Source organism: Salvelinus alpinus, chromosome 14 (assembly GCF_045679555.1).
Source record: "Salvelinus alpinus chromosome 14, SLU_Salpinus.1, whole genome shotgun sequence".
Classification (NCBI taxonomy): domain Eukaryota; kingdom Metazoa; phylum Chordata; class Actinopteri; order Salmoniformes; family Salmonidae; genus Salvelinus; species Salvelinus alpinus.
The window spans coordinates 56,979,093-57,006,593 of record NC_092099.1 but is presented as its reverse complement, the minus strand read 5'-3'; the positions used below and the strand labels follow the sequence as shown (position 1 = coordinate 57,006,593).

At 44.2% G+C, this 27,501-nt stretch overlaps 1 protein-coding gene across 2 annotated transcripts in view; it reads left to right on the top strand.

The window, feature by feature from the left end:
* LOC139539136 (speckle-type POZ protein-like A) overlaps window positions 1-27,501 on the top strand; it is a 195,715-nt gene that overhangs the window by 97,687 nt on the left and 70,527 nt on the right. The window contains exons 2-5 of one of the 2 annotated variants that reach the window (XM_071341943.1): window positions 9,489-9,609; window positions 21,428-21,549; window positions 21,741-21,892; window positions 22,036-22,163. In XM_071341943.1, coding sequence (XP_071198044.1) covers window positions 9,532-9,609; window positions 21,428-21,549; window positions 21,741-21,892; window positions 22,036-22,163 — 480 coding nt within the window. In that variant the 5' untranslated portion in view covers window positions 9,489-9,531. Of the gene's footprint in view, window positions 1-9,486; window positions 9,614-21,427; window positions 21,550-21,740; window positions 21,893-22,035; window positions 22,164-27,501 lie in introns of those variants that run through there. The other variant, XM_071341944.1, reaches the window with a different exon arrangement.

Below are 27,501 nucleotides of genomic sequence, written 5' to 3'. Positions count from 1 at the left end.
GGTCCCAGCTTTGATGCACCTGTACTGCACCTGTACTGACCTCGCCTTCTGGATGATAGCGGGGTGAAGACGCAGTAGCTCGGGTGGTTGTTGTCCTTGATGATCTTTTTGGCCTTCCTGTGACATCGGGTGGTGTAGGTGTCCTGGAGGGCAGGTATGGAGGGCAGGTATGCGCCCCCGGTGATGCGTTTTGCAGACCTCACTACCCTCTGGAGAGCCTTACGGTTGTTGGTGGAGCAGTTGCCGTACCAGGCGGTGATACAGCCCGACAGGATGGAGAAGAAGGCGCAACAGCGCCTCTTCATCCTCAAGAGGCTGAAGAAATTTGGCTTGTCACCAAAAACACTCACTAACTTTTACAGATGCACAATCTGTGATGTGTACGCCGAGGAACTTAAAACTTTACACCTTCTCCACTACTGTCCCGTTGATGTGTACTGGGGGCTGCTCCCTCTGCTGTTTCCTGAAGTCCTCGATCATCTCCTTTGTTTTGTTGACGTTGAGTGTGAGGTTATTTTCTGACACCACACTCCGAGGGCCCTCACCTCCTCCCTGTAGGCCGTATCGTCGTTGTTGGTAATCAAGCCTACCACCTGTAGTGTCATCTGCAAACTTGATGATTGAGTTGGAGGCGTGCATGGCCACGCAGTCATGGGTGAACAGGGAGTACAGGAGAGGGCTGAGAACGCACCCTTGTGGGGCCCCAGTGTTGAGGATCAGCGGGGTGGAGATGTTGTTTCCTAGCCTTACCACCTGGGGGCGGCCCGTCAAAGTCCAGGACCCAGTTGCACAGGGCGGGGTCAAGACCCAGGGTCTTAATGACGAGTTTGGAGGGTACTATGGTGTTAAATGCTAAGCTGTAGTCGATGAACAGCATTCTAACATAGGTATTCCTCTTGTCCAGGTGGGTTAGGACAGTGTGATTGCGATTGCGTTGTCTGTGGACCTATTTGGGGTGGTAAGCAAATTGGAGTGGGTCTAGGGTGTCAGGTAGGTCCTTGACTAGTCTCTCAAAGCACTTCATGATGATGGAAGTGAGTGCTATGGGGCAATAGTAATTTTTAGCTCAGTTACCTTAGCTTTCTTGGGAACAGGAACAATGGTGGCCCTCTTGAAGCTTGTGGGAACAGCAGACTGTGATAGGGATTGATTGAATATGTCCGTTAACACACCAGCCAGCTGGTCTGCGCATGCTTTGAGGACGCGGCTAGGGGGGCCGGCAGCCTTGCGAGGGTTAACACGTTTAAATGTTTTACTCACGTTGGCTGCGGTGAAGGAGAGCCCGCAGGTTTTGGTAGCGGGTCGTGTCAGTGGCACTGTATTGTCCTCAAAGCGAGCAAAGAAGTTGTTTAGTTTGTCTGGGAGCAAGACATCGGGGTCCGCGACGGGGCTGGTTTTCTTTATTGTAGTCCGTGATTGACTGTAGACCCTGCCACATACCTCTCGTGTCTGAGCCGTTGAATTGCGACTACTTTGTCTCTATACTGATGCTTAGCTTGTTTGATTGACTTGTGGAGGGAATAGCTACACTGTTTTTATTCGGTCATGTTTCCGTTCGCCTTGCCCTGATTAAAAGCAGTGGTTCGCGCTTTCAGTTTTGCGCAAATGCTGCCATCAATCCACGGTTTCTGGTTGGGGAAGGTTTTAATAGTCGCCGTGGGTACAACATCACCAATACACTTGCTAATTAACTCGCTCACCGAATCAGCGTATACATCAATGTTGTTGTTCGACGCTATCCGGAACATATCCCAGTCCACGTGATCGAAGCAATCTTGAAGCGTGGAATCAGATTGGTCGGACCAGCGTTGAACAGACCTGAGAATGGGCGTTTCCTGTTTTAGTTTCTGTCTTTAGGCTGGGAGCAACAAAATGGAGTCGTGGTTAGATTTGCCGAAAGGAGGGCGAGGGAGGGCTTTGTATGCGTCGCGGAAGTTAGAGTAACAATGATCCAGAATTTTGCCAGCCCGGGTCGCACTTTCGATATGCTGATTAAAATTTAGTGAGCCTTGTTTTCAGATTAGCCTTGTTAAAATCCCCAGCTACAATAAATGCATCCTCAGGATATGTGGTTTCCAGTTCACATAGAGTCCAATGAAGTTCTTTCAGGGCCGTCAAGGTGTCTGCTGGGGGGGGGGGGGGGGGGTGGATATACACGACTGTGATTATAATCGAAGAGAATTCTCTTGGTAGATAATACGGTCGGCATTTGATTGTAAGGAATTCTAGGTCAGGTGAACAAAAGGACTTGAGTTCCTGTATGTTGTTATGATCACACCACTACACGTTAATCATAAGGCATACACCCCCGCCCTTCTTCTTACTAGAGAGATGTTTGCTTCTGTCTGCGCGATGCGTGAAGAAACCAGGTGGCTGTACCAGACTTCCGGCGCCGACAGAGATGGCCGCCTCGCTTCGCGTTCTTAGGAAACTATGCAGTATTTAGTTTTTTATGTATTATTTCTTACACTGTTACCCCAGGAAATCTTAAGTCTTATTACATACAGCCGGGAGGAACTATTGGATATGAGCAATGTCAACTTACCAACTTTATGACCAGGAATACGACTTTCCCGAAGCGGATCCTCTGTTTGGCCCACCACCCACGATCCCAGCAGGCGACTCAAAACAACGGCGGTGCAGACGGAGAGCTCTTCTGGTCAGGCTCCGTAGACGGGCACATCGCCCACCGCTCCCATGTATACTACTCACCAATGTCCAGTCTCTTGACAGCAAGGTAGACGAAATCCGAGCAAGGGTTGCCTTCCAGAGAGACATCAGAGATTGTCACATTCTCTGTTTCACGGAAACATGGCTCACTCGGGATACGTTATCAGAGTCGGTACAGCCACCTGGTTTCTTCACAACAACAATAATAATAATACTAATAATAACTAAGTTACTGTTTACTATGCACATTATTATTATTTATTCAGTGTCCAGTTATTATTCAGTGTCCCTCAGGCTGTGGCAGGCAAATACATATTTGGCTGCAAGAGGAGCCATTGCTCCTTCGCCCATGAGTATTTTTAGTTTTTCCTCTGGGTTTAATAAGTTGAAATTTTGAATAAATGTATTAATTTCTGTGAATAATGAATCTCTTGGTGAGGAATATTTCTCAGAGTAAAGGAGAAAGTGTATCTCTGTTTCTACCTCCCCTGTTCGGCAGTGACCACATACCCGCTCCTCTTTGGGGAGCCATGTCTTTTTATGTCTGCTGGTTTCTATTGCCAATTGGTGGTCACTCAGCCTGTACTTGGTAAGGATCTGTCTCTGCTTCGTATCTCTGACAGAGTAGAGATAATCAGCCAATTCATATTCTCTGTTTAGGGCCAAATAGCAATTTAGTCGACTTTGGGATTTTGTTTCATTTTTCTGCATTTTCATTACCACTGGAAAGCGGCCCAATTCTGCCCTACATGCATTAGTTGGTGTATTTCTTTGGACTTCTTTAGAATTTTCCAACAGAATTCTGCATGTAGGGCTTCAATTGGATGTGTCTACCACATTTTAAAGTCCAGTTTATTGAGTGGCCCCCAAACCTCACTTCCTTTGAGGTAGTGAGGTAGGATTACACTCTCAAATATTTTGATCCAAATTCTAAATGGTTTGTTGATTTTGAATAATTTCATACAATGCTCTGCGGGCTTTTTCTTTCAGTGCATTCACTGGGCTCCAGTGGCGCAATGGTCTAAGGCACTGCATCTCAGTGCTAGAGGCATCACTACAGACACCCTGGTTCGGCTGTATCACAACCGGTCGTGATTGGGAGTCCCATAGGGTGGTGCACAATTGGCCCAGCGTCGTCCGGGTTTACCGGTGTAGGCCGTCATTGTAAATAAGAATTTGTTCTTAACTGACTTGCCTGGTTAAATAAAGGTTAAATAAAAAAATCACTGTCATATTAAAGTTTCCCCATGCACATATGGTCAGACTAAGGAATTAGTAATTTTTTGTGTGTTCGATAATGGTGTTGTTCAGGGTGAATTTATATTTGTGTTTCTGACATTTTCTGGAAAATAATTTTCTGCCAGGGCCCAGTTATGGCAATATTGCTGAATGTTAAGGTTCTGTTGAAGACCTTTGGTTGGTGATATAAGAACCAAATCTTCAGCATATAGCAGGTATTTTACATCTCTACCTCAAATAGTTGAGTCCTGGGGCTGGAAATTGGTCCAACATGTCTGCTAATTCATTGATATAAATGTTAAAAAGGTTTGAACTCAAACTGCAGCCTTGTCTCACACCTTGACGTTGTGACAATAATTCTGTTCTTTGGTTTTTGATTTTTATTGCACACTTGTTTTCTGTGTACATACATTTGATTAAGTCCTACAGCTAACCACCAAACCAAGAGAATTTTGAAGAATAGCTCTTCGCGTCAAATAGAATCGAATCGTTTTTTAAAGTCAATAAAGCAAGCAAAGATTTTGTCCTCTTTTTTAATTTAGTGGACGTGTTTATTAATTAGTGTGTGTAAGGTGTATATATGGTCAGTAGTGCGACGGTTGGGGAGAAAGCCAAATTGACATTTACTTATTACATTTCTTTCTTGAAGAAAGGTTTGAAGTCTTGAATTCAAAATGCTTCAGAAAACCTTTCCCAAGTGGCTGTTTACGCAAATTCCCCTGTAATTGTTGGGGTCTGATTTGTCTCCACTTTTGTGGATAGGGGAGATGAGCCCCTGGTTCCAGACATCAGGAAAGCAGCCAGAAGTTGGTACCATGTTGAACAATTTAAGCACAGCATTTTGCAACTCAGGTGTGCTGTTTTTCAGCATTTCATTTCTGATGTTATCTAGACCACAAGCCTTCTTTGGTTTTATAGATTTGAGCTTTTCATTTAGTTCCTGTTGGGTTATTGGGTAATATAACGGATTTAGGTTTTTAATGACTGATTCAAGGATGTTAAATTTTTCTTGAATTTCTAATTCAAGATTTTTATTTGTATTTTTTTGAGTGGGGCATGCTTATTTAAGATGGTGAGGAAAGCACTTTTAAAGAATAACCAGGCATCCTCTACTGACGGAATGAGGTCAATATCCTTCCAGGATACCCGGGGCCAGGTCGATTAGAAAGGCTTGCTCGCTGAAGTGTTTTAGGGAGCGTTTGACAGTGATGAGGGGTGGTCGTTTAACCATGGACTCATTACGCACGCAGGCAATGAGGCAGTGATCGCTGAGATCCTGGTTGAAGACAGCAGAGGTGTATTTAGAGGGCAGGTTGGTCAGGATGATATCTATGAGGGTTCCTGTGTTTACTGATTTAGGGTTGTACCTGGTAGGTTCCTTGATCATTTGTGTGAGATTGAGGGGATCTAGCTTAGATTGTAGGACTGCCGGGGTGTTAAGCATATCCCAGTTTATGTCACCTAACATTACAAACTCAGAAGATAGATGGAGGGCAATCAATTCACATATGGTGTCCAGGACGCAGCTGGGGGCAGAAGGTGGTCTTTAACAAGCGACAACGGTGAGAGACTTGTTTCTGGAAAGGTGGGTTTTTAAAAGTAGAAGCTAAAATTGTTTGGGCACAGACCTGGATAGTATGACAGAACTCTGCAGCCCATATCTGCCGTAGATTGCAACTCCACCACTTTTGGCAGTTCTATCTTGTCAGAAGATGATGTTGTTGGGGATGGAAATTTCAGGATTTTTGGTGGCCTTCCTAAGCCAGGATTCAGACACGGCTAGGACATCAGGGTTAGCGGAGTGTGCTAAAGCTGTGAATAAAACAAAGTTAGGGAGGAGGCTTCTGATGTTAACATGCATGAAACCAAGGCTTTTACGGTTATAGAAGTCAACAAATGATAGCGCCTGGGGAATAGGAGTGGAATTGGGGACTACAGGGCCTTGGTTAACCTCTACATCACCAGAGGAACAGAGGAGGAGTAGGATAAGGGTACGGCTAAAGCCTATAAGAACTGGTCATCTAGTGCGTTGGAAACAGAATAAAAGGAGCAGATTTCTGGGTGTGGTAGAATAGATTCAGGGCATAATGTACAGACAATGGTATGATAGGATGTGAGTACAGTGGAGGTAAACCTAGGCGTTGAGTGATGATGAGAGAGGTTTCGTCTCTGGAGGCAACAGTTAAGCCAGGTGAGGTCTGCATGTGTGTTGGGTGGGACAAAAGAGCTATCCAAGGCATGTTGAGCGGGACTGAGGGCTCTACAGTGAAATAAAACAATAAGGACAAGCCAAGACAGCAGTAGACAAGGCATATTGACATTAGAGAGAGGCACAAAGAAATTACAGGTGTTGATCAGGAGAGCTAAGACAACGGGTAAATGGCGATGAATGGGCAGAGTGGGTCAGTTAGGTACATACAGGACCTGAGTTCGAGGCTGGGGCCGACAGGTAAACAAAATGACGTACCATGTTATTGAAACAGTCCAGGGGGCATCAGCTGTGTAGCTGAGTGATCATAGGGTTAAAAGAGCAGCAATAGGTGAGTCAGGGTGCTGTTCGGTAGTCACTACTACGCTAGGCGAGCAGGGGACACAGCGTTCAGAAAAGCTAGCGGGCCGGGGCTAGTAGATGGTTCTTCGGCGACATCGTAATAGAATAGAGTGTTGAGAACACATCGGGCGATCGCGTCGGCAGTCCAGTTGTGATGGATCGGTGGACCACATCGGGCGATCGCGTCGGCAATCCAGTTGTGATGGATCGGTGGACCACATCGGGCGATCGCGTCGGCAGTCCAGCTGTGATGGATCGGTGGACCACATCGGGCGATCGCGTCGGCAGTCCAGTTGTGATGGATCGGTGGACCACATCGGGCGATCGCGTCGGCAGTCCAGTTGTGATGGATCGGTGGACCACATCGGGCGATCGCGTCGGCAGTCCAGCTGTGATGGATCGGTGGACCACATCGGGCGATCGCGTCGGCAGTCCAGTTGTGATGGATCGGTGGACCACATCGGGCGATCGCGTCGGCAGTCCAGTTGTGATGGATCGGTGGACCACATCGGGCGATCGCGTCGGCAGTCCAGTTGTGATGGATCGGTGGACCACATCGGGCGATCGCGTCGGCAGTCCAGTTGTGATGGATCGGTGGACCACATCGGGCGATCGCGTCGGCAGTCCAGTTGTGATGGATCGGTGGACCACATCGGGCGATCGCGTCGGCAGTCCAGTTGTGATGGATCGGTGGACCACATCGGGCGATCGCGTCGGCAGTCCAGTTGTGATGGATCGGTGGACCACATCGGGCGATCGCGTCGGCAGTCCAGTTGTGATGGATCGGTGGACCACATCGGGCGATCGCGTCGGCAGTCCAGTTGTGATGGATCGGTGGACCACATCGGGCGATCGCGTCGGCAATCCAGTTGTGATGGATCGGTGGACCACATCGGGCGATCGCGTCGGCAGTCCAGCTGTGATGGATCGGTGGACCACATCGGGCGATCGCGTCGGCAGTCCAGTTGTGATGGACCGGTGGACCACATCGGGCGATCGCGTCGGCAGTCCAGTTGTGATGGACCGGTGGACCACATCGGGCGATCGCGTCGGCAGTCCAGTTGTGATGGATCGGTGGACCACATCGGGCGATCGCGTCGGCAGTCCAGTTGTGATGGATCGGTGGACCACATCGGGCGATCGCGTCGGCAGTCCAGTTGTGATGGATCGGTGGACCACATCGGGCGATCGCGTCGGCAGTCCAGTTGTGATGGATCGGTGGACCACATCGGGCGATCGCGTCGGCAGTCCAGCTGTGATGGATCGGTGGACCACATCGGGCGATCGCGTCGGCAGTCCAGTTGTGATGGATCGGTGGACCACATCGGGCGATCGCGTCGGCAGTCCAGTTGTGATGGATCGGTGGACCACATCGGGCGATCGCGTCGGCAGTCCAGTTGTGATGGATCGGTGGACCACATCGGGCGATCGCGTCGGCAGTCCAGTTGTGATGGATCGGTGGACCACATCGGGCGATCGCGTCGGCAGTCCAGTTGTGATGGATCGGTGGACCACATCGGGCGATCGCGTCGGCAGTCCAGTTGTGATGGATCGGTGGACCACATCGGGCGATCGCGTCGGCAGTCCAGTTATGATGGATCGGTGGGGCTCCGTGTCCACAACACTACACTCTTTCGGGCTCTCTTTTCGTGATGTGTGTTTTGTCATATATATATATATTATATTAACCCCAGCCCCCGTCCCCGCAGGAGGCCTTTTGGTGGGCTGTCATTGTAAATAAGAATTGGTTCTTAACTGACTTGTTAAATAAAGGTTCAATTAAATAAAAGTCTCAGGTTTTCTGCCGAAATTAAAATTTGATATGTTAGCTGATAGGTCAAATCTTTTTTAAGGCTTCCTACTGCTAAGTTTACACCTTCACTATTGCAGGAAAACATTTTGTCCAGGAAGTTGTCTAGGAGGAATTCTATTTGTTCTTGGCCAATATTTTTCTGGTTTCTACACCTTCCATCTATATAATTTCTTAACAGTTTGTTTGGCTTCGATGCCTCATGGTTGATTATAGCTCCGTTCAAGTAGATTGGGATTTTGCTCCCCTTCCCTCTTTCTCTCTCTCCCCTCCCCCTCTCTCTTTCTCTCCCCTTCCTCTCTCTCACACTCTCCCTTTCCCCCTCTCTCTCACCCTCCCCCCCTCTCTCTCACCCTCTCTCCCCTTCCCCCCCTCTGTCTCGATCTCTCTCCCCTTCCCTCTCACTCTCCCCTTCACCCCCTCTCTCGATCTCTCTCCCCTTCCCCTCTCTCTCTCCCCTTCCCCCCTCTCTCTTGGTCTCTCTCCCCTTCACTCTCACACTCTCCCCTTCCCCATCTCTCTCGATCCCCTTCCCCCATCTCTCTCTCTCCCCTTCCCCCCCTCTTCCCTTGCGGCCTCTCTCTCTCTTCTCTCCCCTTCCCCCTCTCTCTTCTCTCCCCTCCCCCCCCCCTCTCTCTCTCCCCTTCCCCCCTCTCTCTTGGTCTCTCTCCCCTTCACTCTCACACTCTCCCCTTCCCCATCTCTCTCGATCCCCTTCCCCCATCTCTCTCTCTCCCCTTCCCCCCCTCTTCCCTTCCGGCCTCTCTCTCTTCTCTCCCCTTCCCCCTCTCTCTTCTCTCCCCTTCCCCCCCTCTCTCTCTCCCCTTCCCCCATCTCTATCGCGCTCTCCCCTTCTCTCTCTCGCTCTCTCTCCCCTTCCCCTCTCTCTCTATCGTTCTCTCCCCGCTCTCTCCATCTCTCTCTCTCCCCTTCCCCCCCTCTCTCTCCCCTTCCCCCCATCTCTATCGCGCTCTCCCCTTCTCTCTCTCGCTCCCCTTCCCCTCTCTCTCTATCGTTCTCTCCCCTTCCCCCCTCATCCCCATCTCTCTCTCCCCTTCCCCTCTACAAACCCTGTTCCTTAACCTCTAACCTGGTTTCAGTAGGATGTTGTGACTTGTCATCTGATGTGGTAATGGAGTGCTGATGGCCCAGTCCCAGTCTGCTGTTGGGTTGAGAAGGTTGTTTATTAGTCTTAACCGCTCCTCTGCTCCCCTGTAGGAAAGGTTAAGTGTTAAAGCTGCTGCTGAGGGGGAAGCTGGCCATGTCACGGGTTCCTACCCCTCCTCCACCAGGGGACATGTCGACTGGACCTGTGGCAGAGAGCTGGTGTTACACACAGGTAGGTGTGTGTCTGTCCACTGTCTCTCCATCATCAACATCTAGTGCCTAAAGAAAGTATTCACACCCACTAGAATTATAAAGTGGAATTATGTTTTTAGACATTTTAGACAATAAGTATTCAACCCCTTTGTTATGGCAAGCCTAAATACGTTCAGGAGTATAAATGTGCTTAACAAGTCACAGAATAAGTTGCATGGACTCATTCCATGTTCAATAATAGTGTTTACCATGATTTTTTAAATTACTACCTCATCTTTGTACCCCACACATACAATTGACCTGTAAGGTCCCTCAGTCGAGCAGTGAATTTCAACCACAAAGACAAGAGAGGTTTTCCAATGCCTCGCAAAGAAGGGCACCTATTGGTAGATGGGTAAAAAAAAAACTGACATTGAATATCCTTTTGAGCAGGGTCTTTTTAATTAATTAATTGTCCGCGCCCCGTGGAAATCTAATTCACGCCTCAAGACTCGTCTGAAGGTAGGCTGTTCTGAGGGCAAAATGGGGTGCAACTCAATATCAGGAAGGTGTATATGGAAGAAGTTTAGTGCCATTTTTATTTTTGTTGTTTGTTTTTTTGTTAAATAAAATAATAAATTATTGATATTTCTTATGCAGTGCATTTGGAAAGTATTCAGACCCCTTCCCTTTTTCCACATTTTGTTACTTTACAACCTTATTCTAAAATGGATCAAGTTAGTTTTTTCCTCATCAATCTACACACAATACCCCATAATGACATCACAATACCCCATAATGACATCACAATACCCCCATAATGAGAAAGTGAAAACAGGTTTTTAGACATTTTTACAGATTTATAAAAAATTAAAACTGATCACATTTACATAGGTATTCAGTACTTTGTTGAAAAAGTCAAGGGGTCTGAATACTTTCCAAATGCACTGTATCTCTCAGATATAGGACAGACATTTAAATAAACTTTATTTATTGAACTTTTTCCATGTATGAATTAGTTAATTAATGCGCTTCTATGGGCTAATAGCAGTAATGCTCTAGACTCTTAATAGGGATAAGTGTTCCGCTACCGGTGAAATTGGAGGGCGCTATTCAAATAAATATTTGTAATATTAAACATTCATGAACATACAAGTGTCTGATATCATTTAAAAGCTTAACTTCTTGTTAATCGAACTGCGTTGTCAGATTTCAAAAGGGCTTTACGGCGAAAGCATACCATGTGATTGTCTGAGGACGGCGCCCCACAACATATTTTTCCACCAGCACAGGCTTCACAAAATCACAAATAGCGATTAAATAAATCACTTACCTTTGAAGATCTTCCTCTGTTTGCAATCCCAAGGGTCCCAGCTACACAATGAATGGTTGTTTTGTTCGATGAAGTCCTTCTTTATATCCCAAAAGGTCTGTTTAGTTGGCGCCATTGATTTCAGTAATCCACTTGTTCAACATGCAGACAAAGGAATCCAAAAAGCTACGGTAAACTTCGTCCAAACAAGTCAAACAACATTTCTAATTAATCCTCAGTTTCTCTAAAATGTAAATAAACTATAATATTTAATTACATTTACATTTACATTTAAGTCATTTAGCAGATGCTCTTATCCAGAGCGACTTACAAATTGGAAAGTTCATACATATTCATCCTGGTCCCCCCGTGGGGAATGAACCCACAACCCTGGCGTTGCAAGCGCCATGCTCTACCAACTGAGCCACACGGGTCCAGTTGGGTTTCATACCGAAAGTTTCCGAAAGTAGTATGTTCAATAGGAAAGGAAAATAACTAAGAGCACGCCCTCATTCACGCGCGCTGAAAGACTACTTTTCTAATGGAGTTACCTTCAGAAAAACTCAGTTTTTCAAGAAACAAGCCTGAAACCTTGTACAAAGACTGTTGACATTTAGTGGAAGCCATAGGTACTGCAATCTGGGAGACAGAAATATATATGAGCAATAGCTTTGCATTGAAAGAGCCTGGGAGCTAAAAATAATAATATTTAGGTTGGATTTTCTTCGGATTTTCGCCTGCCATATCAATTCTGTTATACTCACAGATATTGTTTTAACAGTTTTAGAAACTTCAAAGTGTTTTCTATCAATGCTACCAATTATATGCATATCCTAGCTTCTGGGCCTGAGTAACAGGCAGTTTACTTTGGGCACGTCAGACAGGCAGAAATTCAGGAAACTAGACCCTATCCCAGAGAGGTTTTTAAGGATTAAAACAGTTACAGAGTTGAGTCGCTGTGATAGGAGAAAACTGAGGGTGGATCAACAACATTGTAGTTACTCCACAATACTAACCCAATTGACAGTGTAAAAGAGGAAACCTGTACAGAATGCAAATATTCCAAAACATGCATCCTGTTTGCAATAAGGCACTAAAGTAATACTGCAAAAAATGTTGCAAAGCAAATTACAGTTTTGTCCTGAATACAAAGTTTTATGTTTGGGGAAAATCCAATACAACACATTCATGAGTACCACTCTCCATATTTTCAAGCATAGTGGTGGCTGCATTCTGTTATGGGTATGCTTGTAATCGTTAAGTACTGGGGAGTTTTTGTTGATGAAATGAAATGGAATGGAGCTAAGCACAGACAAAATCCTAGAGGAAAACCTGGTTCAGTCTGCTTTCCACCAGACACTGGAAAATGAATTCACCTTTCAGCAGGATAATAACCTAAAACACAAGGCCAAATCTATGCTTGAGTTGCTTACCAAGAAGACAGTGAATGTTCCTGAGTGGCATAGTTACAGTTTTTAATTAAATTGGCTTGAAAATCTATGGCAAGACTTGCAAATGGCTGTCTAGCAATGATCAACAATCAACTTGACAGAGCTTGAATAATTTAAAAAAGAATAATGTGCAGATGTTGTACAATCCAAGTGTGAAAAGCTCTTAGAGACTTACCCAGAAAGACTCACAGCTGTAATCGCTCTTAGAGACTTACCCAGAAACACTCACAGCTGTAATCACCCTTAGAGACTTACCCAGAAAGACTCACAGCTGTAATCACTCTGAGAGACTTACCCAGAAAGACTCACAGCTGTAATCACTCTTAGAGACTCACCCAGAAAGACTCACAGCTGTAATCACTCTTAGAGACTTACCCAGAAAGACTCACAGCTGTAATCACTCTTAGAGACTTACCCAGAAAGACTCACAGCTGTAATCACTCTGAGAGACTTACCCAGAAAGACTCACAGCTGTAATCACTCTGAGAGACTTATCCAGAAAGACTCACAGCTGTAATCACTCTTAGAGACTCACCCAGAAAGACTCACAGCTGTAATCACTCTGAGAGACTTACCCAGAAAGACTCACAGCTGTAATCACTCTTAGAGACTTACTCAGAAAGACTCACAGCTGTAATCACTCTTAGAGACTTACCCAGAAAGACTCACAGCTGTAATCACTCTTAGAGACTTACCCAGAAAGACTCACAGCTGTAATCACTCTTAGAGACGTACTCAGAAAGACTCACAGCTGTAATCACTCTTAGAGACGTACCCAGAAAGACTCACAGCTGTAATCACTCTTAGAGACTTACCCAGAAAGACTCACAGCTGTAATCACTCTTAGAGACTTACCCAGAAAGACTCACAGCTGTAATCACTCTTAGAGACGTACCCAGAAAGACTCACAGCTGTAATCACTCTTAGAGACTTACCCAGAAAGACTCACAGCTGTAATCACTCTTAGAGACGTACCCAGAAAGACTCACAGCTGTAATCACTGCCAAAGGTGCTTCTAACATGTATGACTCAGGGGTGTAAATACTTATGTAAAGGAATTTCTGTATTTAATTTCAAATGAATTAGCAACATTTTCTAAAAACATGTTTACACTTTGTTATAATTTTTATTTGTTTAATTTAACCTTTATTTAACTAGGCAAGTCAGTTAAGAACAAATTGTTATTTACAATGACGGCCTACTAGAAGGCAAAAGGCCTCCTGAGGGGACAGGGGGTGGGATTAAAAATATATACAGTGGGGAGAACAAGTATTTGATACACTGACAATTTTGCAGGTTTTCCTACTTACAAAGCATGTAGAGGTCTGTAATTTTTATCATAGGTACACTTCAACTGTGAGAGAAGGAATCTAAAACAAAAATCCAGAAAATCACATTGTATGATTTTTAATTAATTAATTTGCATTTTATTGCATGACATAAGTATTTGATACATCAGAAAAGCAGAACTGAATATTTGGTACAGAAACCTTAGTTTGCAATTACAGAGATCATACGTTTCCTGTAGTTCTTGACCAGGTTTGCACACACTGCAGCAGGGATTTTGGCCCACTCCTCCATACAGACCTTCTCCAGATCCTTCAGGTTTCGGGGCTGTCGCTGGGCAATACGGACTTTCGGCTCCCTCCAAAGATTTTCTATTGGGTTCAGGTCTGGAGACTGGCTAGGCCACTCCAGGACCTTGAGATGCTTCTTACGGAGCCACTCCTTAGTTGCCCTGGCTGTGTGTTTCGGGTCGTTGTCATGCTGGAAGACCCAGCCACGACCCATCTTCAATGCTCTTACTGAGGGAAGGAGGTTGTTGGTCAAGATCTCGCGATACATGGCCCCATCCATCCTCCCTTCAATACGGTGCAGTCGTCCTGTCCCCTTTGCAGAAAAGCATCCCCAAAGAATGATGTTTCCACCTCCATGCTTCACGGTTGGGATGGTGTTCTTGGGGTTGTACTCATCCTTCTATTCCTCCAAACACGGCGAGCGGAGTTTAGAGCAAAAAGCTCTATTTTTGTCTCATCAGACCACATGACCTTCTCCCATTCCTCCTCTGGATCATCCAGATGGTCATTGGCAAACTTCAGACGGGCCTGGACATGCGCTGGCTTGAGCAGGGGGACCTTGCGTGCGCTGCAGGATTTTAATCCATGACGGCGTAGTGTGTTACTAATGGTTTTCTTTGAGACTGTGGTCCCAGCTCTCTTCAGGTCATTGACCAGGTCCTGCCGTGTAGTTCTGGGCTGATCCCTCACATTCCTCATGATCATTGATGCCCCACGAGGTGAGATCTTGCATGGAGCCCCAGACCGAGGGTGATTGACCGTCATCTTGAACTTCTTCCATTTTCTAATAATTGTGCCAACAGTTGTTGCCTTCTCACCAAGCTGCTTGGCTATTGTCCTGTAGCCCATCCCAGCCTTGTACAGGTCTACAATTTATCCCTGATGTCCTTACACAGCTCTCTGGTCTTGGCCATTGTGGAGAGGTTGGAGTCTGTTTGATTGAGTGTGTGGACAGGTGTCTTTTATACAGGTAACGAGTTCAAACAGGTGCAGTTAATACAGGTAATGAGTGGAGAACAGGAGGGCTTCTTAAAGAAAAACTAACAGGTCTGTGAGAGCCGGAATTCTTACTGGTTGGTAGGTGATCAAATACTTATGTCATGCAATAAAATGCAAATTAATTACTTAAAAATCATACAATGTGATTTTCTGGATTTTTGTTTTAGATTCCGTCTCTCACAGTTGAAGTGTACCTATGATAAAAATGACAGACCTCTACATGCTTTGTAAGTAGGAAAACCTGCAAAATCGGCAGTGTATCAAATACTTGTTCTCCCCACTGTATAGGACAAAACACACATCACGGCAAGAGACAACACAACACCACATAAAGAGAGACCTAAGACGACAACATAGCAAGGCAGCAACACATGACGACACAGCATGGTAGGAAAACAACATGGTACAAACATTATTGGGCCCAGGCAACAGCACAAAGGGCAAGAAGGTAGAGACAACAATACATCTCGCAAAACAGCCACAACTGTCAGTACGAGTGTCCATGATTGAGTCTTTGAATGACGAGATTGAGATAAATGGGGTATTGTGTGTAGAATTGTAGGGAAAAATATATGAAATACTTTTTGAATTCAGGCTGTAACACTGGTGTGAATACTGTCTGAAGTCGCTGTATGCTCTCAGACAGAAATCTGTTAGATTAGTTCACTAGCTCCGATCACCAAACATTTTTGGTTTGTCCTCATATTATTTTCAATTTCTATATTGGATGTTTTGATTTTAGTATTTGGTATTTTATTAGGATCCTCATTAGCTGTAGCAGAAGCAGCAGCTACTCTTCCTTGGGTCCACACAAAACATGAAACATGATATAATACAGAACATTAATAGACAAGAAAATCTCAAGGACAGAACTACAATTATTTTTATTATTTTTTAAAGGCACACGTAGCCTACATATCAATACATAGACACAAACTATCTAATAGGTCAAATAGGGGAGAGGGGTTGTGCCGTGATGTTTCTGTTTTTGAAACCAGGTTTGCTGTTTATTTGAGCACTATGACATGGAACAGTTACATGCAATAATGGTTCTATATAATACTGTACGCCTTCTGGAATTTGTTCTGGATTTGGGGACTATGAAAAGACCCCTGGTGGCATGTCTGGTGGGGTAAGTGTGTGTGTCAGAGCTGTGTGTAAGTTGACTATGCAAACAATTTGGGATTTAACACAATAATGTTTCTTATACAAATAAGAAGTAATGCAGTCAGTCTCTCATCAACTCTCAGCCAAGAGAGACTGGCATCCATAGTATTTATATCAGCCCTCTGATTACAATGAAGGGCAAGACGTGCCGCTCTGTTCTGGGCCAGCTGCAGCTTTACTGGGTCTTTCCTTGTAGCACTCGACCACACGACTGGACAATAATCAAGATAAGACAAAACTAGAGCCTGCAGAACTTGGAGTCTGGTGTCAAAAAAGCAGAGCATCTCTTTATTACAGACAGACCTCTCCCCATCGTTACAACAATTGAATCAATCTAAGGTAACACCAAGTAATTTAGTCTCAACTTGTTCAACAGCCACATCATTCATTACCAGATTCAGCTGAGGTCTAGAACTTAAGGATTGATTTGTACCAAATATAATGCTCTTAGTTTTAGAGATGTTCAGGACCAGTTTATTACTGGCCACCCATTCCAAAACAGACTGCAACTCTTTAAGGGTTTCAGTGACATCATTAGCTGTGGTTGCTGATGCGTATATGGTTGAATCATCAGCATACATGGAAACACATGCTTAGTTTAATGCCAGTGGCAGGTCATTGGTAAAAATAGAAAAGAGTAGAGGGCCTAAAGAGCTGCCCTGCGGTACACCACACTTCACATGTTTGACATTAGAGAAGCTTTCATTAAAGAAAACCCTTTGAGTTCTATCTGATAGATAGCTCTGAATCCACTAAATGGCAGAGGTTGAAAAGCCATAACACATACTTTATGTTTTCTCAACAACAGGTTATGGTCAATAATATAAAAGGCTACACTGAAATCTAACAGTACAGCTCCCACTATCTTCTTATTATCAATTTCTTTCAACCAATCATCAGTCATTTGTGTCGGTGCAGTACATGTTGAGTGCCCTTCTCTATAAGCATGCTGAAAGTCTGTTGTTAATTTGTTTACAGAGAAATAGCATTGTATTTGGTCAAACCACATTTTTTCCAACAGTTTGCTAAGAGCTGTTAGCAAGCTGATAGGTCTGCTGTTAGGACCAGTAAAGGCCCCTTTACCACTCTTGGGTAGCGGAATTACTTTGGCTTCCCTCCAGGACTGAGGACAAAGACTTTCCTCTCGGCTCAGATTAAAGATATGACAGATAGGAGTGGCTATAGAGTCAGCTTCCATCCTCAGTAGCTTTCCATCTAAGTTGTCAATGTCTGGAGGTTTGTCATTATTGATCGATAACAATCATTTGTCCACCTCTCTCACACTAACTTTACAAAATTCAAACTTGCAATGCTTTTCTTTCATTATTAGTTTTTCATGCATGAATACGATGGCTCACTGTTCGTTGTTGGCATTTGCTATCTAAGTTTGCCCACTTTGCCAATGAAGGAACCATAAAAATGATTTGCAACATCAAATGGTTTTGTGATGAATAAGCTATCTGATTCAATGAAAGATGGAGTTGAATGTGTCTTTCTGCCCATAATTTCATTGATCTTGGCTTCATAATATAGTTTCTTCTTCTTTTTGTTGAGTTTAGTCACATAATTTCTCAGTTTGCAATAAGTCAGCCAGTCAGATGTGCAGCCAGACTTATTAGCCACTCCTTTTGCATGTCAATTGCTTAACAGGTTCATGTTTATCAATAATTGGAAGACGCAATTTCATAAATTCATCAAGTGCAGTGTCTGGATGCTCCTTATTAATCACATCAGCCCAACAAATATTTTTTACAGAATCCACATGAGTCACATCAACATCTTTGTATGCTCTATTATACACTATTTGATAAACTTGGAAACTCACTTTTGAGGAAACCGTCTTTCAATGTTTTGGTACTACTATTGGAGAGCCCTTATTTGTCTGCACCCATTCAGCATTGTTCACACCCTCTTAAGCCTTAGCCCCACCCATCTCTTTAAGGGTTGAGCCGAGCGTTCTGTACTAACTTGCTAGCTACTTCCAGACATCTAAGAGAGAGAGAACAGCTCACTGAACATTACTCGCCCTATCGCTCTATCTGTAGTTTCGCGTTCAGAGCGCACACTGGACGCTCTGGCCAATGAGTAGGGTTGTTCCGAAAGCTCTGACCTCACAACTACAGTTAAGCACCCAAGCTAACTTGCTAACATTGGCCAGCTACTTCCAGACACATAATGAGAGAACACCCCACTCTGACCATGTTACTCCCCCTAGCAGAGCTGGATAGGCTGTTTTCATGGTATCCAGAGTGTTGGTGACTGTACCTGTGCTGCTGGCAACTATTTCATTATGCTTTGTTGCCGACGTTTACTGACACCGGTCGTATTCAACTGGTGTTGAGCGTTCAAAAATTATTCAGTTATTCTGTGCTCTGGCACACTAAGACGAGAGTCTTTTGTTAAGAAATGTAGCTAGATAGCTAGCTAGGTAAACAATGAATCCCAACGCATGACGTAACATTAATTAGTGAGTCAGCCAACTAACGTTAGCTAGCTAGCTAACAGTACACTTTAACTTGAAATGAAAATCCTTTGTCAAAATTAGAGTGGAGTGTTTTGTTAAGACATGTAGCTAGCTAGCTAGCTTAACAATGGCCCATAGTCACAACTCATGACATTACTACCCTGCATGAATCTGCAGGTAGCTGACAACCAGGTTCTATGGCTATAACTAGTCAAGCAAATGTGTCTGAGATACGAAGAATAAGATCATACACATAACGTTAGCTAGCTAACAATACACTTGAAATGAAACCACTTTCTGTCAAAATTAGAAATTGTAATATCTGAAAATCTTACCAGTATACATCATGGTTGGACGGGTCTCCTGTCTGATGCCATGCATTGTTGCCTTAGTTTGACGATGTAATCCAGACTGGTGTTTTCTCCATCTCCTTAGCTATCATACTCAAATTCCACTGATTTCAAAACTCGGTCCTCCAGAAAGTGGAGAGCAAACACATAACGTTAGCTAGCGAGCCAGCCTGCTAACATTAGCTAGCTAACAGTACTTTAACTTGACATTAGGTTTATACAGTATTACTAAACAATATATTTTTTTAAAGCAGCGTTAGAGACGATTACCTAAACATACTGACCAGCTCCAATAGACAGACGCCTGCTATATGGCAGACCAATCCAAACTCGTCTCACGACATGTCCAGCCCACTCATTATCTCAGCCAATCATGGCCAGTGGGAAGGTTGCTCACTTTTTCTGTGGCTAAACCAAGTAGCCACAGATGGCATACAAGTTTGATGTTGAGGGACATGAAAGTTCACATGTTCCAGAAGGCATTTCTGCCCAAAAAATGCATTTTGATTAAAAATAAAATCTATGTTCAAACAGCTCCCCTGTGAAGTAGTGACTTGCGACATACACCTAGTTTCCTGAATCGGGTCACATATTGTGATCACTGCATCCAATGGGTACGGATACAGCTTTAGAACCAAGATCTACAGTATTAGTAAAAATGTGATCAATACACGTGGAGGATCTTGTTCCTGTAGTGTTTGAAAACGCCCTGGTAGGTTGAGTAATAACCTGAACCAGATTACAGGCACTGGTTACAGTGAGAAGCTTCCTCTTGAGAGGACAGCTTGATGAAAACCAGTCAATATTCAGGTCCCCAAGAAAGTAGACCTCTCTGTTTACATCACATACACTATCAAGCATTTCACACATATTATTTAGATACTGACTGTTGGCACTTGGTGGCCTATAGCAACACCCCAAAAGAAAAGGCTTTAGATGTGCCAAGTGAACCTGCAACCACAACACTTCAATAACACTTGACATAAGATCTTCTCTAAGCATTACAGGGATATGGCTCTGAATATGTACAGCAACACCTCCCCCATAAGCATTCCTGTCTCTTCTATAGATGTTATATCCTTGTATTGCTACTGATGTATCATCATGTTAATGATCTAAGTGAGTCTCAGAAATGGCTAATATATGAATGTTATCTGATGTCATCAAGTTATTGATTTCATGAACCTTATTTCTAAGGCTCCATATATTATTATGGGATGTTTTCAGCCCTTTCCTGGGTAGCTGATCAGAGATGAACATAATATGGAAAAGAGCAAACAAAGTAAGAGACAAAAATATACATTCAGCAGTCCATTAATCAGTTGGTGTGTGTGTGTGTGTGTGTGTGTGTGTGTGTGTGTGTGTGTGTGTGTGTGTGTGTGTGTGTGTGTGTGTGTGTGTGTGTGTGTGTGTGTGTGTGTGTGTGTGTGTGTGTGTGTGTGTGTGTGTGTGTGTGTGTGTGTAAGTGTGTGTGTAAGTGTGTGTGTAAGTGTGTGTGTGTGTTGTGCTGCGGAGTTGAAGCTATGAACCCATCGACTTGGCTCTCTCATCCCTTCCTGGCTTCTGGGTGGGAGGGTGGACAATGAGCCTGTCATAGCGGATGTAAGCAATGTCCCCACGCACTCTGACAGCTTTTATGGCTGGGATAAGTTCTTTCCTCTTCAGTTTCAGGCTAGTCCTTTTTTAGGAAGATATATGTTCCTCTCAAGTTCTTGGCTCTTTAAAGAACAGCTACCTTGTCCTTCAACCTCAGGAACTTCACCACTATTGGGCCTGTCACCTGGGCCGGTGGTGGGTTTTCCAATCCTGTGGGCGCGTTCCACCTCAATCTTCCTGTGGTCCATTTCCCCTCACTTTGTCCTCAACCATGTTGTTCCGCCTTGAACTCTCTCATTGACTTACAGATTGCTGTCATCTTGCTGTTCTCTTGTTTCAACTCATTGAACTGATCCTGGGAGAACTGCAAACTGTTCTTCAGGTCCTGGACCTCTCTGGTCAGGTCGTCCATTCTTTTATTAGTAGAATCCACCAGTATTTGGACAAAACACTTGAAGATATTTTCTTGTTGTAACAACTGCTTGTAGAACTATTTTTGTTTGTTTAAAATATCCTTCACGTGTGATAGACACCACTGTCCTCAACGGTACTCCCACTGGCTTTGGTCTTTGTCATGGTAGCTAGCAACGTAGGTAATGCTGTTACTCCTCGCAGTTCCAGACAGGGCAGGTCACAGGGAAGATGGAAAACAACAAACAGCAGGTAACTAGACAGCCACAAACCCAATCCCCAGTCCCAGCCACAATGGCTAACCGTGTTGCGGGCTGCGTTCAAGCCCTCAAGAAAACCCCGCTAGTTAGCAACTAGGCTAGCTGCTACGCCAAATAGCTCCTCAGACCTGGCCTTGGTTGGCAGGATCAATGGACAGAGACTAGCAGTCCCAGCAACTGATGCAAACTGCGTCACAGGATCCAAACTAAAAAAGAAAGGCTGTCTTTTGAAGTGGATGGAAGCGTTGTGATTGTTGCCTTTTTGTTTCAGGTAAAAGTAGTCAAGTTCTCCTACATGTGGAGCATCAACAACTTCAGCTTCTGTAGAGAGGAGATGGGGGAGGTTTTAAAGAGTTCCACCTTCTCCTCTGGACCCAACGACAAGATGAAATGGTAAACTTAACATTTACTGTATTACTACTGTCATCAATTAATTCTAACTTGCTTATAAAATGCTTCTAGGCAGGAGAAAGAGTATCATCCTGATCTCAACAGCTTGTTGTTTCTTTGTGAATAACGACTGGAGTAATACAGCCTCTGCTGAACTAATATTCTGTTTTGTTCCTCCTCTGTTTCCTGCCCAGGTGTCTTAGAGTCAACCCAAAAGGACTAGATGATGAAAGCAAAGATTATCTGTCGTTGTATTTACTTCTTGTTAGTTGTCCAAAAAGTGAAGTCAGAGCAAAGTTCAAGTTTTCCTTATTGAACACTAAAAGAGAAGAGACTAAAGCTATGGGTTAGTAACAGACCTGACAGTCTACAACTATATTACGTTAAGGAAATCACCATTCAAATAACATACTATTTACCTGTATTCTCCTAGTTAGAGCCTTATAGACACAAACTAAGTGTGTTTTGGATTCTTCCTCCTCCCTGCAGAAAGCCAAAGAGCCTATCGGTTTGTCCAGGGGAAAGACTGGGGCTTCAAAAAGTTTATTAGAAGAGATTTCCTGCTTGATGAAGCCAATGGGCTGTTACCTGATGACAAACTCACCCTGTTCTGTGAGGTAAGACATTTACATTTGAGTCATTTAGCAGACACTTATACAGAGTGACTTACGGTTAGTGCACTCATCTTCAGATAGCTAGGTGGGACAACCACACATCACAGTCATAGTCACTACATTCATCTTCAGATAGCTAGGTGGGACAACCACACATCACAGTCATAGTCACTACATTCATCTACAGATAGCTAGGTGGGACAACCACACATCACAGTCATAGTCACTACATTCATCTTCAGATAGATAGGTGGGACAACCACACATCACAGTCATAGTCACTACATTCATCTACAGATAGCTAGGTGGGACAACCACACATCACAGTCATAGTCACTACATTCATCTTCAGATAGCTAGGTGGGACAACCACACATCACAGTCATAGTCACTACATTCATCTGTAGATAGCTAGGTGGGACAACCACACATCACAGTCATAGTCACTACATTCATCTACAGATAGCTAGGTGGGACAACCACACATCACAGTCATAGTCACTACATTCATCTACAGATAGCTAGGTGAGACAACCACACATCACAGTCATAGTCACTACATTCATCTTCAGATAGCTAGGTGGGACAACCACACATCACAGTCATAGTCAGTACATTCATCTTCAGATAGCTAGGTGGGACAACCACACATCACAGTCATAGTCACTACATTCATCTTCAGATAGCTAGGTGGGACAACCACACATCACAGTCATAGTCACTACATTCATCTTCAGATAGCTAGGTGGGACAACCACACATCACAGTCATAGTCACTACATTCATCTTCAGATAGCTAGGTGGGACAACCACACATCACAGTCATAGTCACTACATTCATCTTCAGATAGCTAGGTGGGACAACCACACATCACAGTCATAGTCACTACATTCATCTTCAGATAGCTAGGTGGGACAACCACACATCACAGTCATAGTCACTACATTCATCTACAGATAGCTAGGTGGGACAACCACACATCACAGTCATAGTCACTACATTCATCTACAGATAGCTAGGTGAGACAACCACACATCACAGTCATAGTCACTACATTCATCTTCAGATAGCTAGGTGGGACAACCACACATCACAGTCATAGTCAGTACATTCATCTTCAGATAGCTAGGTGGGACAACCACACATCACAGTCATAGTCACTACATTCATCTACAGATAGCTAGGTGGGACAACCACACATCACAGTCATAGTCACTACATTCATCTTCAGATAGCTAGGTGGGACAACCACACATCACAGTCATAGTCACTACATTCATCTACAGATAGCTAGGTGGGACAACCACACATCACAGTCATAGTCACTACATTCATCTTCAGATAGCTAGGTGGGACAACCACACATCACAGTCATAGTCAGTACATTCATCTTCAGATAGCTAGGTGGGACAACCACACATCACAGTCATAGTCACTACATTCATCTTCAGATAGCTAGGTGGGACAACCACACATCACAGTCATAGTCACTACATTCATCTTCAGATAGCTAGGTGGGACAACCACACATCACAGTCATAGTCACTACATTCATCTACAGATAGCTAGGTGGGACAACCACACATCACAGTCATAGTCACTACATTCATCTTCAGATAGCTAGGTGGGACAACCACACATCACAGTCATAGTCACTACATTCATCTACAGATAGCTAGGTGGGACAACCACACATCACAGTCATAGTCACTACATTCATCTACAGATAGCTAGGTGAGACAACCACACATCACAGTCATAGTCACTACATTCATCTTCAGATAGCTAGGTGGGACAACCACACATCACAGTCATAGTCAGTACATTCATCTTCAGATAGCTAGGTGGGACAACCACACATCACAGTCATAGTCACTACATTCATCTTCAGATAGCTAGGTGGGACAACCACACATCACAGTCATAGTCACTACATTCATCTTCAGATAGCTAGGTGGGACAACCACACATCACAGTCATAGTCACTACATTCATCTACAGATAGCTAGGTGGGACAACCACACATCACAGTCATAGTCACTACATTCATCTACAGATAGCTAGGTGAGACAACCACACATCACAGTCATAGTCACTACATTCATCTTCAGATAGCTAGGTGGGACAACCACACATCACAGTCATAGTCAGTACATTCATCTTCAGATAGCTAGGTGGGACAACCACACATCACAGTCATAGTCACTACATTCATCTTCAGATAGCTAGGTGGGACAACCACACATCACAGTCATAGTCACTACATTCATCTTCAGATAGCTAGGTGGGACAACCACACATCACAGTCATAGTCACTACATTCATCTACAGATAGCTAGGTGGGACAACCACACATCACAGTCATAGTCACTACATTCATCTTCAGATAGCTAGGTGGGACAACCACACATCACAGTCATAGTCAGTACATTCATCTTCAGATAGCTAGGTGGGACAACCACACATCACAGTCATAGTCAGTACATTCATCTTCAGATAGCTAGGTGAGACAACCACACATCACAGTCATAGTCACTACATTCATCTTCAGATAGCTAGGTGGGACAACCACACATCACAGTCATAGTCACTACATTCATCTGTAGATAGCTAGGTGGGACAACCACACATCACAGTCATAGTCACTACATTCATCTACAGATAGCTAGGTGGGACAACCACACATCACAGTCATAGTCACTACATTCATCTACAGATAGCTAGGTGAGACAACCACACATCACAGTCATAGTCACTACATTCATCTTCCGATAGCTAGGTGGGACAACCACACATCACAGTCATAGTCAGTACATTCATCTTCAGATAGCTAGGTGGGACAACCACACATCACAGTCATAGTCACTACATTCATCTTCAGATAGCTAGGTGGGACAACCACACATCACAGTCATAGTCACTACATTCATCTTCAGATAGCTAGGTGGGACAACCACACATCACAGTCATAGTCACTACATTCATCTTCAGATAGCTAGGTGGGACAACCACACATCACAGTCATAGTCACTACATTCATCTTCAGATAGCTAGGTGGGACAACCACACATCACAGTCATAGTCACCACATTCATCTTCAGATAGCTAGGTGGGACAACCACACATCACAGTCATAGTCACTACATTCATCTACAGATAGCTAGGTGGGACAACCACACATCACAGTCATAGTCACTACATTCATCTACAGATAGCTAGGTGAGACAACCACACATCACAGTCATAGTCACTACATTCATCTTCAGATAGCTAGGTGGGACAACCACACATCACAGTCATAGTCACTACATTCATCTTCAGATAGCTAGGTGGGACAACCACACATCACAGTCATAGTCACTACATTCATCTTCAGATAGCTAGGTGGGACAACCACACATCACAGTCATAGTCAGTACATTCATCTTCAGATAGCTAGGTGGGACAACCACACATCACAGTCATAGTCACTACATTCATCTTCAGATAGCTAGGTGGGACAACCACACATCACAGTCATAGTCACTACATTCATCTTCAGATAGCTAGGTGGGACAACCACACATCACAGTCATAGTCACTACATTCATCTACAGATAGCTAGGTGGGACAACCACACATCACAGTCATAGTCACTACATTCATCTACAGATAGCTAGGTGAGACAACCACACATCACAGTCATAGTCACTACATTCATCTTCAGATAGCTAGGTGGGACAACCACACATCACAGTCATAGTCAGTACATTCATCTTCAGATAGCTAGGTGGGACAACCACACATCACAGTCATAGTCACTACATTCATCTTCAGATAGCTAGGTGGGACAACCACACATCACAGTCATAGTCACTACATTCATCTTCAGATAGCTAGGTGGGACAACCACACATCACAGTCATAGTCACTACATTCATCTACAGATAGCTAGGTGGGACAACCACACATCACAGTCATAGTCACTACATTCATCTTCAGATAGCTAGGTGGGACAACCACACATCACAGTCATAGTCACTACATTCATCTTCAGATAGCTAGGTGGGACAACCACACATCACAGTCATAGTCACTACATTCATCTACAGATAGCTAGGTGGGACAACCACACATCACAGTCATAGTTACTACATTCATCTTCAGATAGCTAGGTGGGACAACCACACATCACAGTCATAGTCACTACATTCATCTACAGATAGCTAGGTGGGACAACCACACATCACAGTCATAGTCACTACATTCATCTTCAGATAGCTAGGTGGGACAACCACACATCACAGTCATAGTCACTACATTCATCTGTAGATAGCTAGGTGGGACAACCACACATCACAGTCATAGTCACTACATTCATCTACAGATAGCTAGGTGGGACAACCACACATCACAGTCATAGTCACTACATTCATCTACAGATAGCTAGGTGAGACAACCACACATCACAGTCATAGTCACTACATTCATCTTCAGATAGCTAGGTGGGACAACCACACATCACAGTCATAGTCAGTACATTCATCTTCAGATAGCTAGGTGGGACAACCACACATCACAGTCATAGTCACTACATTCATCTTCAGATAGCTAGGTGGGACAACCACACATCACAGTCATAGTCACTACATTCATCTTCAGATAGCTAGGTGGGACAACCACACATCACAGTCATAGTCACTACATTCATCTTCAGATAGCTAGGTGGGACAACCACACATCACAGTCATAGTCACTACATTCATCTTCAGATAGCTAGGTGGGACAACCACACATCACAGTCATAGTCACCACATTCATCTTCAGATAGCTAGGTGGGACAACCACACATCACAGTCATAGTCACTACATTCATCTACAGATAGCTAGGTGGGACAACCACACATCACAGTCATAGTCACTACATTCATCTACAGATAGCTAGGTGAGACAACCACACATCACAGTCATAGTCACTACATTCATCTTCAGATAGCTAGGTGGGACAACCACACATCACAGTCATAGTCACTACATTCATCTACAGATAGCTAGGTGAGACAACCACACATCACAGTCATAGTCACTACATTCATCTTCAGATAGCTAGGTGGGACAACCACACATCACAGTCATAGTCAGTACATTCATCTTCAGATAGCTAGGTGGGACAACCACACATCACAGTCATAGTCACTACATTCATCTTCAGATAGCTAGGTGGGACAACCACACATCACAGTCATAGTCACTACATTCATCTTCAGATAGCTAGGTGGGACAACCACACATCACAGTCATAGTCACTACATTCATCTTCAGATAGCTAGGTGGGACAACCACACATCACAGTCATAGTCA